At 44.2% G+C, this 12468-nt stretch overlaps 1 protein-coding gene across 4 annotated transcripts in view; it reads left to right on the top strand.

The window, feature by feature from the left end:
- The window catches only part of Rcan2 (regulator of calcineurin 2), a 221407-nt gene that overhangs the window by 134909 nt on the left and 74030 nt on the right, over positions 1-12468 (top strand). Inside the window, exon 1 of one of the 4 annotated variants that reach the window (XM_021186131.3) lies at positions 4224-4497. The exons of the other annotated variants lie outside the window; for them this stretch is intronic. Within the exon in view, the coding sequence (XP_021041790.1) occupies positions 4411-4497 (87 nt within the window). The 5' untranslated portion in view covers positions 4224-4410. Of the gene's footprint in view, positions 1-4223; positions 4498-12468 lie in introns of those variants that run through there. 4 annotated transcript variants of the gene reach the window in all.

The following is a 12468-nucleotide window of genomic DNA, read 5'->3' as shown; positions in this document are numbered from 1 at the left end:
CATGGCACTGGGGCAGTAGGCGAGAGCTACATTCTGATCTGCAGGTTGAGAGAGAGGAGAGAGAGGAAAGGGAGAGGGAGAGGGAAAGGGAGAGGGAGAGGGAGAGGGAGAGGGAGAGGGAGAGGGAGAGGGAGAGGGAGAGGGAGAGGGAGAGGGAGAGGGAGAGGGAGAGGGGGAGGGGGAGGGGGAGGGGGAGGGGGAGGGGGAGAGGGAGAGGGAGAGGGAGAAATATATATATATATATATATATATATATATATATATATATATATATATACACTCCGTGTGTATTCAAATACATAAGCATATGGGGGCCATTTTCTCATTAATTAATTTATTTATTGACTTTACATCCCAATCTAAGGCACCCCCTTTCCTCCTGGTCCCCCCTCACACAACTCCTCCCCTATACCCCTCCCCTTCTCCTCTGAGGAAGAGCAGATCCCTTCTGGGTAACACCTCATTCTGGAACATGAAGTCACTATAGGACTAGGTATATCCTCTTTCACTAAGGCCAGACAAGGCAGCCTACTTAGGGGAATGGGATCCATAGACAGATAATGAATTCAGGAACAACCCCCCCTCCAGTTGTTGGGGGACCCACATAAAGACCAAGCTACACATCTGCTATATATATGTGATGGTCACAGGGCTAGGTCCAGCCCAAGCTTGCTTTTGGTTGGTGGTTCAGTATCTGGAAGCCCTGAAGGGTTTAGGTTGACTCTGTTGGTCTTCCTGTGGAGTTCCTATTCCCACTGGTCCCTCGTTCCTTCCCCAACTCTTCCATAAGACTCTCCAAGCTCTGTCTGATCTTTGGCTGTGGGTCTCTGCATCTGTCTTGGTCAGCTGCTGGGTGGTGTTATGCTAAGCTCCTGTCTGGGAGCATAACAGAGTATCATTAACAGTGTCAGGGATTGGTTCTTGCCCATTGGATGAGTCTCAAGTTGGGCCAGTCATTAGCTGGCCAGTCCCCCAGTCTCTGCTCCATCTTTGTCCCTGCACATTTTGTAGGCAGGCCTTATATTGGGTTGAAGGTTTTGTGAGTGGGCGGGTGTCATTATCCCCACACTGGGAGTCCTGCCTGGCTATGGGAGGTAGCCATTTAATGAGCCATATCCCTAACTGCTCGGAGTCTTAGCTAGAGTTACCTTCTGAAACTCCCTGAGCCTTCCCCTCCTAAGTCCCTCCACCCCCAGATCCCAGGTCTTATAGATGCTTCACCCCTACCTACTTTCAGATTTCTGTTCTCTCTCCCCTGCTCCTCCCATATCTGATCTCACCCCCTTCTCCTCCCCTCCCCTTCCCTTCTCCCACCCAGTTGCCTCCCTCCATCTACCTTTGATGTATATTTTATTTCTCCTTCTGGTCAGATTCAAGCATCCTCTCTTGGGCCCTCTTTGTTATTTGGCTTTGTGTCTGTGGATAGTAGTGTGTTTATTCTGTACTTTATGGCATATACCCACTTATAAGTGAGTACATACATGCATGTCCTTTTGTGTCTGGGTACCTCACTCAGGATGATATTTTCTAGTTCCATCTGGCAAATTTCATGATGTCGTTGTTTTTAATATTTGAATAGTATTCCATTGTGTAAATAAACCACTTTTTAAAAAATCCATTCCTGGCTGGGTGGTGGTGGCGCACACCTTTAATCCCAGTACTTGGGAGGCAGGTGGATTTCTGAGTTCAAGGCCAGCCTGGTCTACAAAGTGGGTTCCAGGACAGCCAGGGCTATACAGAGAAACCCTGTCTCGAAAAAACAAAACAAGAAAGAAAAGAAAAGAAAAGAAAAGAAAAGAAAAGAAAAGAAAAGAAAAGAAAAGAAAAGAAAAGAAAAGAAAAGAAAAGAAAAAATCCATTCTTTAGTTGAGAGACATCTTGGTTGTTTCCAGTTTCTGGCAATTACAAATAAAGCAGCTATGAACATAGTTGAGTACTCATGGAATGGTGGTCCTTGTGGAATGGTGGTCCTTGTGGGATGGTGTAGTATCTTTTGGGTATATGCTCAGGAGTGGTATAGCTGGGTTTTGAGGTAGAACTATCCCCAGTTTTTGTTTTTGTTTTTGTTTTTGTTTTTGTTTTTGTTTTTTAAGAAACCACCAAATTGAATTCCAGAGTGGTTATACAAATTTGCACTCCCACCAGTAACGGAGGAGTGTTCCCCTATCTCCATATCCAAGTCAGAATATGCTATCCCTTGAGTTTTTGATCTTAGCCATTCTGATGGGTATAAAGAGGAATCTCAGAATCATTTCGATTTCCATTTTATGGGGGCCATTCTAATTCAAACCACCACAAATTCTATGGCTGGTCAGGTAAACACTAAGGTACGTTCAAGTTTTTGCAGCATCAGGTTCTACCTTCCCTATTTACTTCAAATCTAACTTTCCATAAGGCTAAGCCATGTCTTGTTCTTTCCTTTTCCTGTGGGTATTTCCAGTCAGCTGTCTCTGAGCTGGGGGGCTCACCTCACTTCCCTGTCTGCTGAAGTTTTGCTGGTATGTGGAGGTCAGAGAACAGGCCTGCTCTTAGTTCTTGGTACCCCCTTTTATCCTAACCTGGCATCTAACTAACATTCAGCATCCATCCCTCTCCCTCCAATGCTCACTGGTTCTTGGACCACTTTGCCATCATAGGCATCACTACTGCTTTGTATAAGCATCTCTTTGTTATATTTTAAGCCTCTAGATGATGAGGAAACTTGCTTTTTTAATCTTTAAGAACATCTGGTACAGAATATTTTACAAAGTCATCCTCAGAAAGTGATTTTTTTTGAGTTCTATGAATACATGATGGCATATTTCCCACAATGCCTGAACAACATGTATGCACACACACACACACACACACACACACACACACTGACAGAAAGAGAGAGTTTCATCGTTCCCAATATCTACTTGTAGAAGAATTACCTTTAGTGTGGAAAATGCCCAATTAAAAGGAATTCTGGCATTCAGAGGTAATCCAATATAGTCCAATCACAAAATGTAAAATGCCACATCCACCTCTCTCATCTGTGGGTAAAATTAGGATATTTTATCTAATCATTGTACTGGAAAGGCACCAATATGTTCTAAACCATGATACTCTGCTGGCCACTGGAAAGGCAGCTGCCTTTCTATTTGGGATAAATCCTGTGGGATGTTGATGTATTCTCTTGAGAACTGTGTGATTAATGGTGCAGATTAAACCCATCTTAGATTTTTTTCCTTTACACACTCCTACTGTGAAGAAGACAAAAGGCTATGCCCACTTGATTGATTTAGTCATTACACATGTAACGTCCTCTGTGCCAGGCACTCTGCAAAGCACAAGATAGCCACAGCCCTGCCCTTCAGGGATTCACAATCAGGACAAAGAGACAGCAACGGGAAGTGTCTCTTCAAAGTCTCAGGCAAAACAGAGCCAGGAGGCTGTGACAATGACCCACATGAGTGAATTTGCCTATTAGACCCTGCCATCTGTCCCTGGGTGTCACACCTACTGCAACCCCTTTCCACTGACTGCCTTCAGTCCGAATGACCTTGGAGGCAGCCTGGAATGCTGAGCTGAGGAGGGTTGCTTTTCAGTTCCTCATCTGCACTTAACTGTTCTTCAAATAGAATTTGCACAAGCCTCTAATTTTCCCCTCTTCCCCAGCAGCCTAACGCAATGACTGACGACCAGCTCTTTACTCCCACCAATAATGGATTTCTCTTCAGCCCATATCTGGGATGCATTCGTGGTGCCCAGAACGTGTGAGGCTGTGCTGGGTGGCATGGAGCAAATTAACAGAGCCCGGGCAAAGCTGCAAAATCACCCCAACTTCCTGCTTACTGTCCCAGGCAGAAAACTGTCAAATCTCAACCTAGGAAGGCTCCTGTGTCCAACATCTCTCACCCTCCCTCGCAGAGCGGAACCACTGCTGTCAGACCCCCCCACCCCCCACTCGGTCCCTGCTTTTTGCAGACATAAGCTGAAACAGCACCAGTGACTCAGTTCCTCACGAAAGCTGCCTGAATTGATTTAGTCCGAGTTCAGATTTAGCACGTAATCATGTTCAATTTGCTTTACTGCACTGCCTAGAGATAAAAGGCACTGTGTGTGTGTGTGTGTGTGTGTGTGTGTGTGTGTGTGTTGAAGGGGGTGGGGGGAGCAGCTTCGGCTTGTGTCGGCCTCTGTGATGATGTCATTGGCATGAGAGAGAGAGAGAGAGCCGGGTCCTTCTTTACTCTGCTGTGCTGCCTCAGAGGCTGCTTGCAGCGGGGAGCAGGCTCCAGGTGCCTGAGTCTCCCTAGGCTCGGCTTGCTCTCTCGGCACCCCACCCCCCAGGAGCAGGGCAGTACAGGACAGTATCCATCCTGAGGAGTATCTTCACTCCCAACTCTGAGGCTTCCTAACTCTTCACTGAGAATTCTGAAGAGGGGAATGCCAGCCCCTAGCATGGACTGTGATGTTTCCACTCTGGTCGCCTGTGTGGTGGATGTGGAGGTCTTTACCAATCAGGAGGTTAAGGTAGGCAGCTGCAGTGTTCCTTTTTATTGTTGCGGTGCTGGGGGCTACTTGGTGGAGCTTTTTCTAGGATAGGGGAAATATGACTTGGGTTAACCATTGGCAGTTTTACTGTTTGTACCACGAAGGCAAGTGGAAGAGCATGGTGGTGCTAGCTGGAATAAGTTAGAAGAGACGAGCGTGCTGTGCTATGTTAGAATGTGATTGGATAGCGCACGGAGGTCTATTCTCATCTCCTGTATTAAGAGATCTGTGGTCACCTCTTTCTCGGGAGACATGTCTTCCTATTCTCTTTACAGTATCTCCATCAAGCTGGGTCATCTGTAGGTCCTGAGTACTAAGGAGGGTTGTCAATCATTGATGAATGAGAGAATATGCACGCAGTCACCAGGACGTTGAGGATGTCCTGACAATAGGACAATACCCATTCACGACATGCCACCTACACACTCCGGAATGTGGTCCTCAGACTGAACAAAAGCTGTTCTGCTGCAGTGTCAGTCTCTGGGGCGGAGAAATCTGAAGTCCGGAGAGTGAGCAGCGTTTAAAGTTGCTTTTGTCAGGTGCAAAAGCAGAGAGCCGGTTCCTCGCACCACTTTCCTTGTTCCGGAGGAAAGTTCATGCAGAAATCCATCTTTCAATCCTGAAACTCAGAGTCACACACACTAACTAGCCCTGGCTGCGCAGCAGTCCTGTCCGTTCTGGGCAACAGTTCTCTCATCACCATGATTCTCTTGGGGATTTTTTTTCCAATTTGGTTTTATATTATGAAAAAGATTCCATGCTTGTAAAAAAAAAATCTTTCCTTCTCAGGTTCTGAAAAAGGACTAGCCAAGCTTCTTATTTATAAACAGAAGGGTAAAGGGGATGTAGAGGGAGGGAGGGAGGGAGGGAGGGAGGGAGAGAGAGAGAGAGAGAGAGAGAGAGAGAGAGAGAGAGAGAGAGAGAGAGAGAGAGAGAGAGAGAGAGAGTAGCTTATTCTGAAACACGCATGAGGAAGAAGGGGAGAATTTGCTAAACAGTCAAGGACCACCAACCTTCTAAGCCTTACTTACTGAAGCCCTGATTTCTTTAATACTGCGAGTGCAGGTGATATGCTGGAGTCTCCCAGGTAGAGATTAATACGTCACTGAACCCACACATGATTGTATCACTCAAGGCTGCGGTTCCACACACTCTTTTGGAATGAATTTGGTCTTCTTTCTGGTTTGCTGTGCTTTAAGTCTGAAGCCCGCGTCTCGGTATTTACTCATTCTTATTCTGGTGTAAGTTCAACTTTGGACCACCTGTCATAGAATTTCAACAGAAATGTCTGGGGTTGCCTGTCCTTGTCTCCTGAAGGGAAGTGTATGTGAGAGACACAGTTCCTCCAGTTTTATCTGGTGTGAGCACTCTAAGAGGACAGAGGTCACAAAACCCCCTCCAGGTTAAGGTTAGAGCTAGCTTCAAACCCACTCTGAGTTACCAGCTAGAGCCACCCTCCAGCACTGCTGGATCATCACGGAGACTAAAACTCCAAGGACCCCTCTGTCCTTACCAGGCTTTGTTTGTTTGTTTTGTTTTGTTTTGGTCTTGACTATATCCTGTCCCAGAAATCTTGCAAGCTACTCTCAACTCTTTGAAGCTCATACATAAAGCAATAGTGGGCCGGGTGGTGGTGGCGCACGTCTTTAATCCCAGCACTTGGGAGGCAGAGGCAGGCGAATTTCTGAGTTCGAGGCCAGCCTGGTCTACAAAGTGAGTTTCAAGACAGCCAGGGCTATACAGAGAAACCCTGTCTCGAAAAAACAAAAAACAAACAAACAAAAAAAAAGCAATAGTGAAGAAAATATTTACTTATTAGAGACCTATAGTAAACCTGATACTATACCTATCTATATAAGAGGGATTTCAAATATACACACATACACTGCGTTTCTCTATGATGGGGAACTAAAATATAACCAGTCATTCAGTGTTTCCTAGAAGCAGAGATTGTCCTATGGACACCGAGTTCTTTTTTTTTTTAATATTTTCTATTAGGTATTTTCCTCATTTACATTTCCAATGCTATCCCAAAAGTCCCCCATACCCTCCCCCCCCCCTCTACCCACCCACTCCCACATTTTGGTCCTGGAGTTCCCCTGTACTGGGGCATATTAAAGTTTGCAAGTCCAATGGGCCTCTCTTTCCAGTGATGACCGACTAGGCCATCTTTTGATACATATGCAGCTGAGACAAGAGCTCCAGGGTACTAGTTAGTTCATAATGTTGTTCCACCTATAGGGTTGCAGATCCCTTTAGCTCCTTGGGTACTTTCTCTAGGTCCTCCATTGGGGGCTCTGTGATCCATCCACTAGCTGACTGTGAGCATCCACTTCTGTGTTTTCTAGGCCCTGGCATAGTCACACAAGCGACAGCTATATCTGGGTCCTTTCAGCAAAATCTTGTTAGTGTATGCAGTGGTGTCAGCGTTTGGACACTGAGTTCTTAAGGGCTGGCTGAATTAGAACGGTTGGGTGGCTTCATGGAGGGGCTGGCAGGTATATAGCACCCTCTAGTCGAATGACTCGACTTGTTTACCATATTGTCTATGGTACCAGAGGGGAGATGGTCAGAATGGATGACCACAAAGCAGACAGAGCTTTCTTCAGAACTGTGGAGTTTAGAGACACAGATTGCACACTCTTGCCACCAATGTCTCTGAGCCTCATGGCTTTGTTTACTGTGGAGAAGCTCCTGATTTTACGTCTCAGTGTTCTCAACTGGAATATGGGGACAGGAATTTCCCTCCTACCCTCCATATTGGCTTATCCAAGAATTGTACAAAGGTGAAAAATAACTGGATACAGTAGTTAACTTGTACTCAGGGGCCATGAAATGTCAGATGCCTCTGTCATCATGACCATCGTTTCCAGCACTCTTTGAAGGAAAGGGACATGTGTTTATTAAACAAACAAACAAAACAAAATCCAGCTTCTGTGTAGTATACAGGGATAATTCAGAACAAAGAACGTGCTCCCCTCCCACTCCCAGGGAGACACACATAAACACACACACACCATCACCGTCAAGAAAACATGAGTTGCTATTTAAGACATGTGGTCATTTAATTGGTAGCAGGGGCATCCTCAGCAAATCAACATCTATATTATGTTTATTAAAAAAAGAGGAGAATTAAATAAAAATGAGACAGAAAAACTCTGTGGCATCATCACTATGACTTATTAGATACTGTCTTAGGAAGTGGAAATATAAAATTTCAGGCACCAAAATGTGCCCAAATTTAATATCCATGCTTAGGTGCTAACGATAGATAATAGTAGAGGTGGAAATTCCATTCTTCAAAGCCTCTAGTACTTGATGCTATTGGGAAAGATAGCTTAGCAGTTAGAGTACTGCTCTTAAAGTGTATCAGTTTCTAGCAACCACGTTGGATTGGATGTCGTCCACATCGCAACCTCCTGTAATGCCAACTCCAAGGAATCCCACTCCCTTCTGGACATTTGGACACCTATACTCATGTGCATGGGTGTACATGAACACACATACACATACACAGAGAGAGAGAGAGGGGGAGAGAGAGAGAGAGAGAGAGAGAGAGAGAGAGAGAGAGAGAGAGAGGGAGAGCCCAAAAATACCATAAATACAATCTAGAGCTATGATTCAGCATTAATAAAATGGCAGTCCTCTCTCCTGATACACACACACACACACACACACACACACACACACACACATACAATTACACATAAAATAAATAGTGGCTGGAGAGATGGTTCTGTTCAATCCCAATACCCACATAGCAGCTCACAAATGTACATAATTCTAGTCTGAGGGTACCCAGCATCCCTCTTTTGTCCACCTGGGTACCTAACACATGTGTAGCGCACAGACATACCTGCAGGCAACACTATCATGCACGTGAAGTAATAAAATAATTTTTGAAAATAATATAAATCTTAGAAACGTATTTGATGTTGGTGACAACAGAGGTCTGCATCTGGGTTGCCTGACGGTAGATTTTTTTCATGTTTTTGTAGCTCTCCCTTTCTCTATGGAATCTATAGGAAAACTGCCAGTGAAGGAGATGCAGCCACTGGGCATTCTTTGCAAGTATGATGGTCTATGTGGGAGAAGAATAGCCTGTGCACATACTCTCTCTTATGGTGACTGAGCAAGCCACTACAGCCTGGATTTTAGCTGGGTGCAAAGGAGACCATTCAGACTTCAATCCTCTGAAGTTTTTCAAAGCTGCCAGAGTGACATTAAAGGAGAAAACTGGGCGGTGATCGTCACTCATATTCATTCTCTTCATAGAAATCTCATCAGTGGTGGGCTTGGGAACTTAGCGATTTATTTAGTAGCACAAGAACATGAATAAAGATCTAGAAGGTTGAAGTAATAACTAGAGAGAAAGTGCTATGATAAATAGGTATGTGTGTACATGTGTGTTGATGGGATGTAAATTTCCTCAAATATTCTTCTCATATTTCTGAAAATGGTCATGCCGCATCAGGACCCAAAACTCATATTAAAAAGGTGAAAAGATAATAATTAAATTTGCTGTTCACTGTCTTTTGGGTTCTTAAGCTGGATTGAACATTGCTAACTCTGAAAGGCTTTAAAAAATATCGATGAGACCCAGGCCCTGTGCCCAGAAATTCATACACATTAAGTATGAATGGAACCTGAGAATAGACCATCATATTAAGCCAGTATCTTGTCTCTTCTAGTCATAAATTGGTACATCAAGGTCAGCCAATAGTTGCCTCTGCTGGAGTGCTTTGATCTACATCCCTCAAGCTAAGACTTAAACTATGCATTTTTTGATCTTCAAGCTGTCAGAGATGCCAAGGCTTGCCCCAAACTGTGTAGTCAGGTCAGCACATCTGGAGTTTATCTGCTTCCTCTGGGCAGAGACAGTAAACACTCCTCTAGAAACACTGCTAGAAGCTATGGGTAGGCAGCATTCTCAAAGCTTTTGGTGACTCCCAATAGTGTTCTGCTCTCCCAGGGAGGGGGAAGGGAAGGGATGCCCTCTCTTTAGGATAAGGGGTTTCTGATCCTTCCCTAGACATCCACCCATGCGTCTGTAGACATCTAGATGGAAGTCAGAAATATCATAGAGCTCCAATTTACTAACTAGAGCCAAAAAGAAACAGGGCAAGTGTCATAGGAAGTGTAGAAGTTTTGAAGGACTTTTAGGCCTAGAACATTCGCTTTGCCTGTTCATTTAAGAACCTGTGCATAAATTGTTAATTCTCAGCAGTAAGGGATGGGCAAAGCAGTCCCTGTCTTCAGAGAGTTCACATTCTCATGTGGGAGGCAGACAGTAAACTAGTATTGTGAAGAATGAACAGCAATGGGAAAAAAAATAGCTGCTATTGAATCCATAGACAATGGAAGCTTCTCTGGGGAGGTGGCACTGTGTTAACTGTCATTAAAAGCCGTGGCTCAGAAAGCCATGTATAGATCTTAGACACAATCATTCCAGGTAGAGGGGAAGGGAAGCTTTAAAAAAGCAGTTTCATCTGTTGCTTTTACCCAGCCCACATTTAACCTCTTGGCATTCTTCATCAGGGACACACAGCAGTGCATTTATGTGCCCATCTGAGTGTATGTCTGTGCATCACATGTGTGTGGGGAGCTCATGGAGGTCAGGGGAGGTGTCAGATCCCCTAGCACTTGAGTTATAAACAGTTCTGAGCCAGCATTTGGGTGCTGGGAATTGAAGCCAGGTCTTACCCACTGAGTCATTTCTCCAGCCCCTAGGATAATTCCTTAGATAGGACTAAAATCTAAAAGTAGCCAAGGCCTTTTCCTTCTTGCTCTATTTTTATTTTATGTAAACAAGTAATAATTATGGGTATGTATGTAATATTGTGACATGTGTTTTATATTGTGAGATGCTCAATTCAGGGTCCCTGCCATAGCCATACTGTTATATGTTAATGCTTTCTCCATGGGAAATATTCAGATTTGGTCTGCTAGATATTTCAAGACATACAATACTTTATGTTCAAGGGAGAACACACACACACACACACACATCTTCTCTAACTATAAGATGGGGCGTATTGACCATCTTCTCTCCATGTTCCCCATGAAACCTCAGGTAACTACTCTTCCACCAAGAGCTCCTGAGCCTTCATGAGATAACCATGAATGTGCAAGTTTGTTTGCGTGTGTGTCAGCTGTCTTCTGTAACACTGTGTTTAACAGAATGCCCTCTGAGAAAATCTGCATTGTCACCCACGATTACATCTTAAGGTCACACATGAGTCTCTTCTCTCCTTTTCTGGGTTTCTTCCCAACCCAAGTGACCTTGGGCATGTCTCTGCACCATCCTAGGTGATCCATAATCCTGCTCTCAAAGAAAGACCGTTTTGTTCAGTCTCGTTTTTTCCCTACACGAGTACAGGTGACTGACTCAAAGTCTGTGTCATGCTGTTGAGTGGGTTGTGGAAGAGACCAGCACTTTTCGGCCTCTTAGCACAATGCTATCTCTTCAGTGTTTGAACTACTGGGGATTTCAACTGACTTGCATTGTCTGGTGAGAGCAGAAGAATACTACAGAGTGACTCTAAGGACCACATGGGTGCAGGGCATCAGGAGCTGCCTTGAAGAGGAGCTGGTGGGGCTCAACTTCTGAAGCTTAGCAAGTGCTAGCCAAAAGCTAGTTTGGCTGTGACCACTATGGTTATACAAACCACTTCAGCTCTTTGACATCATCAAAACCTCTGTATCGACATGGTAACTCAGCCCAGTTTGTACTGTTTGCAACTTAATGGTGAAAAATGGAAAACTCTAGAAAGCTAGTCATAGGAACTCCTTAGTAGCCAAAATGTGGAACTAAGCAATGGTGGTATTATCAAATGGTGTTTTGATTACACATATCTTTGACCTATTTAAGTTTATGAGAACTAGAAGTGTGTGTGTGTGTGTGTGTGTGTGTGTGTGTGTGTGTGTGTGTGTGTGTGAAGGGTACCATGCATATAACAAATGGACTATGAATACTATGGTCTAGAATTGATACCATTTTTGGAATAACTTAAAATGTATGAATAAACTCAAAATTGTAGTACCAAGCTTTTCTTTTGCCCCAGAACAATGTGGCAGACAAGGGGACGATAGTTTTGTGTGGGTGACAGATGCTCCCTGAGAAGGATATCAGGTGGGTTTCTCAGCCACCTGTCACTTCAGAGACAGACAAAGCACACACTGTTGTAACTAATGACGTTGTTAGGCTGAAGCATCAACCACAAACTTGCTCATCCATTTCAAGATCTTTTTCCCTGTTGGAAATTGATACGCTGACTGTAGTTGATACTTATAATCCGAGTGCCAGATTTAACAACAGAACAAAACACAGTGCCTTCACGAAAAGTATTCTCTGAGAAAAGCAGATCTGAATGAGGAACTCGGGATGCCCTCGGCACCTCCAATGCTTCTATTTAAGAACAAATGCTGGTAAATCATAATAGTCTGCTTAGTGTTTTCTAATGAGCTTTGGAACTGATGTATCTGGAAGGCAATGACCCCTGAAGTGTACAGTCTGCTTAATGTGTTTAATGCAAAAGCTTAGTACATTTACTACCTACTGCTATTCTGTACTGAATATAAATATTTATTTGAAATATATTTTATATTTGGGCATCTGTTTGTGAATCTTGTTAAAAATTGTTTTTATTTATTCTTCTCTCATGCAATACATCCTAGCATAGCCTCTTCTTCCTCCACGTCTCCCAGTCCTCACTACCACCCACCACCACCCCCTTCCCTCAGATCCACTGCTTTCCTATTTCCCTTCATAAAAGAGCAGACCCCCCCATTGATATCAACTGAGCACTGTATAACAAGATTCAATAAGTCTAAGCACAAACAAACCCTCATATCAAGGCTGGATGGGGCAACCCAGCAGGAGGAAAAGGGACCCAAGAGCAGGCAAAAAGTCAGGGAGCACAGAATTCACAGCATTCCACCCATGTGTTT

This window comes from Mus caroli, unplaced genomic scaffold (assembly GCF_978045245.1).
Source record: "Mus caroli unplaced genomic scaffold, Mus_caroli_1 scaffold_18, whole genome shotgun sequence".
NCBI lineage: Eukaryota > Metazoa > Chordata > Mammalia > Rodentia > Muridae > Mus > Mus caroli.
This window is presented reverse-complemented; position numbering and strand designations above follow the sequence as displayed.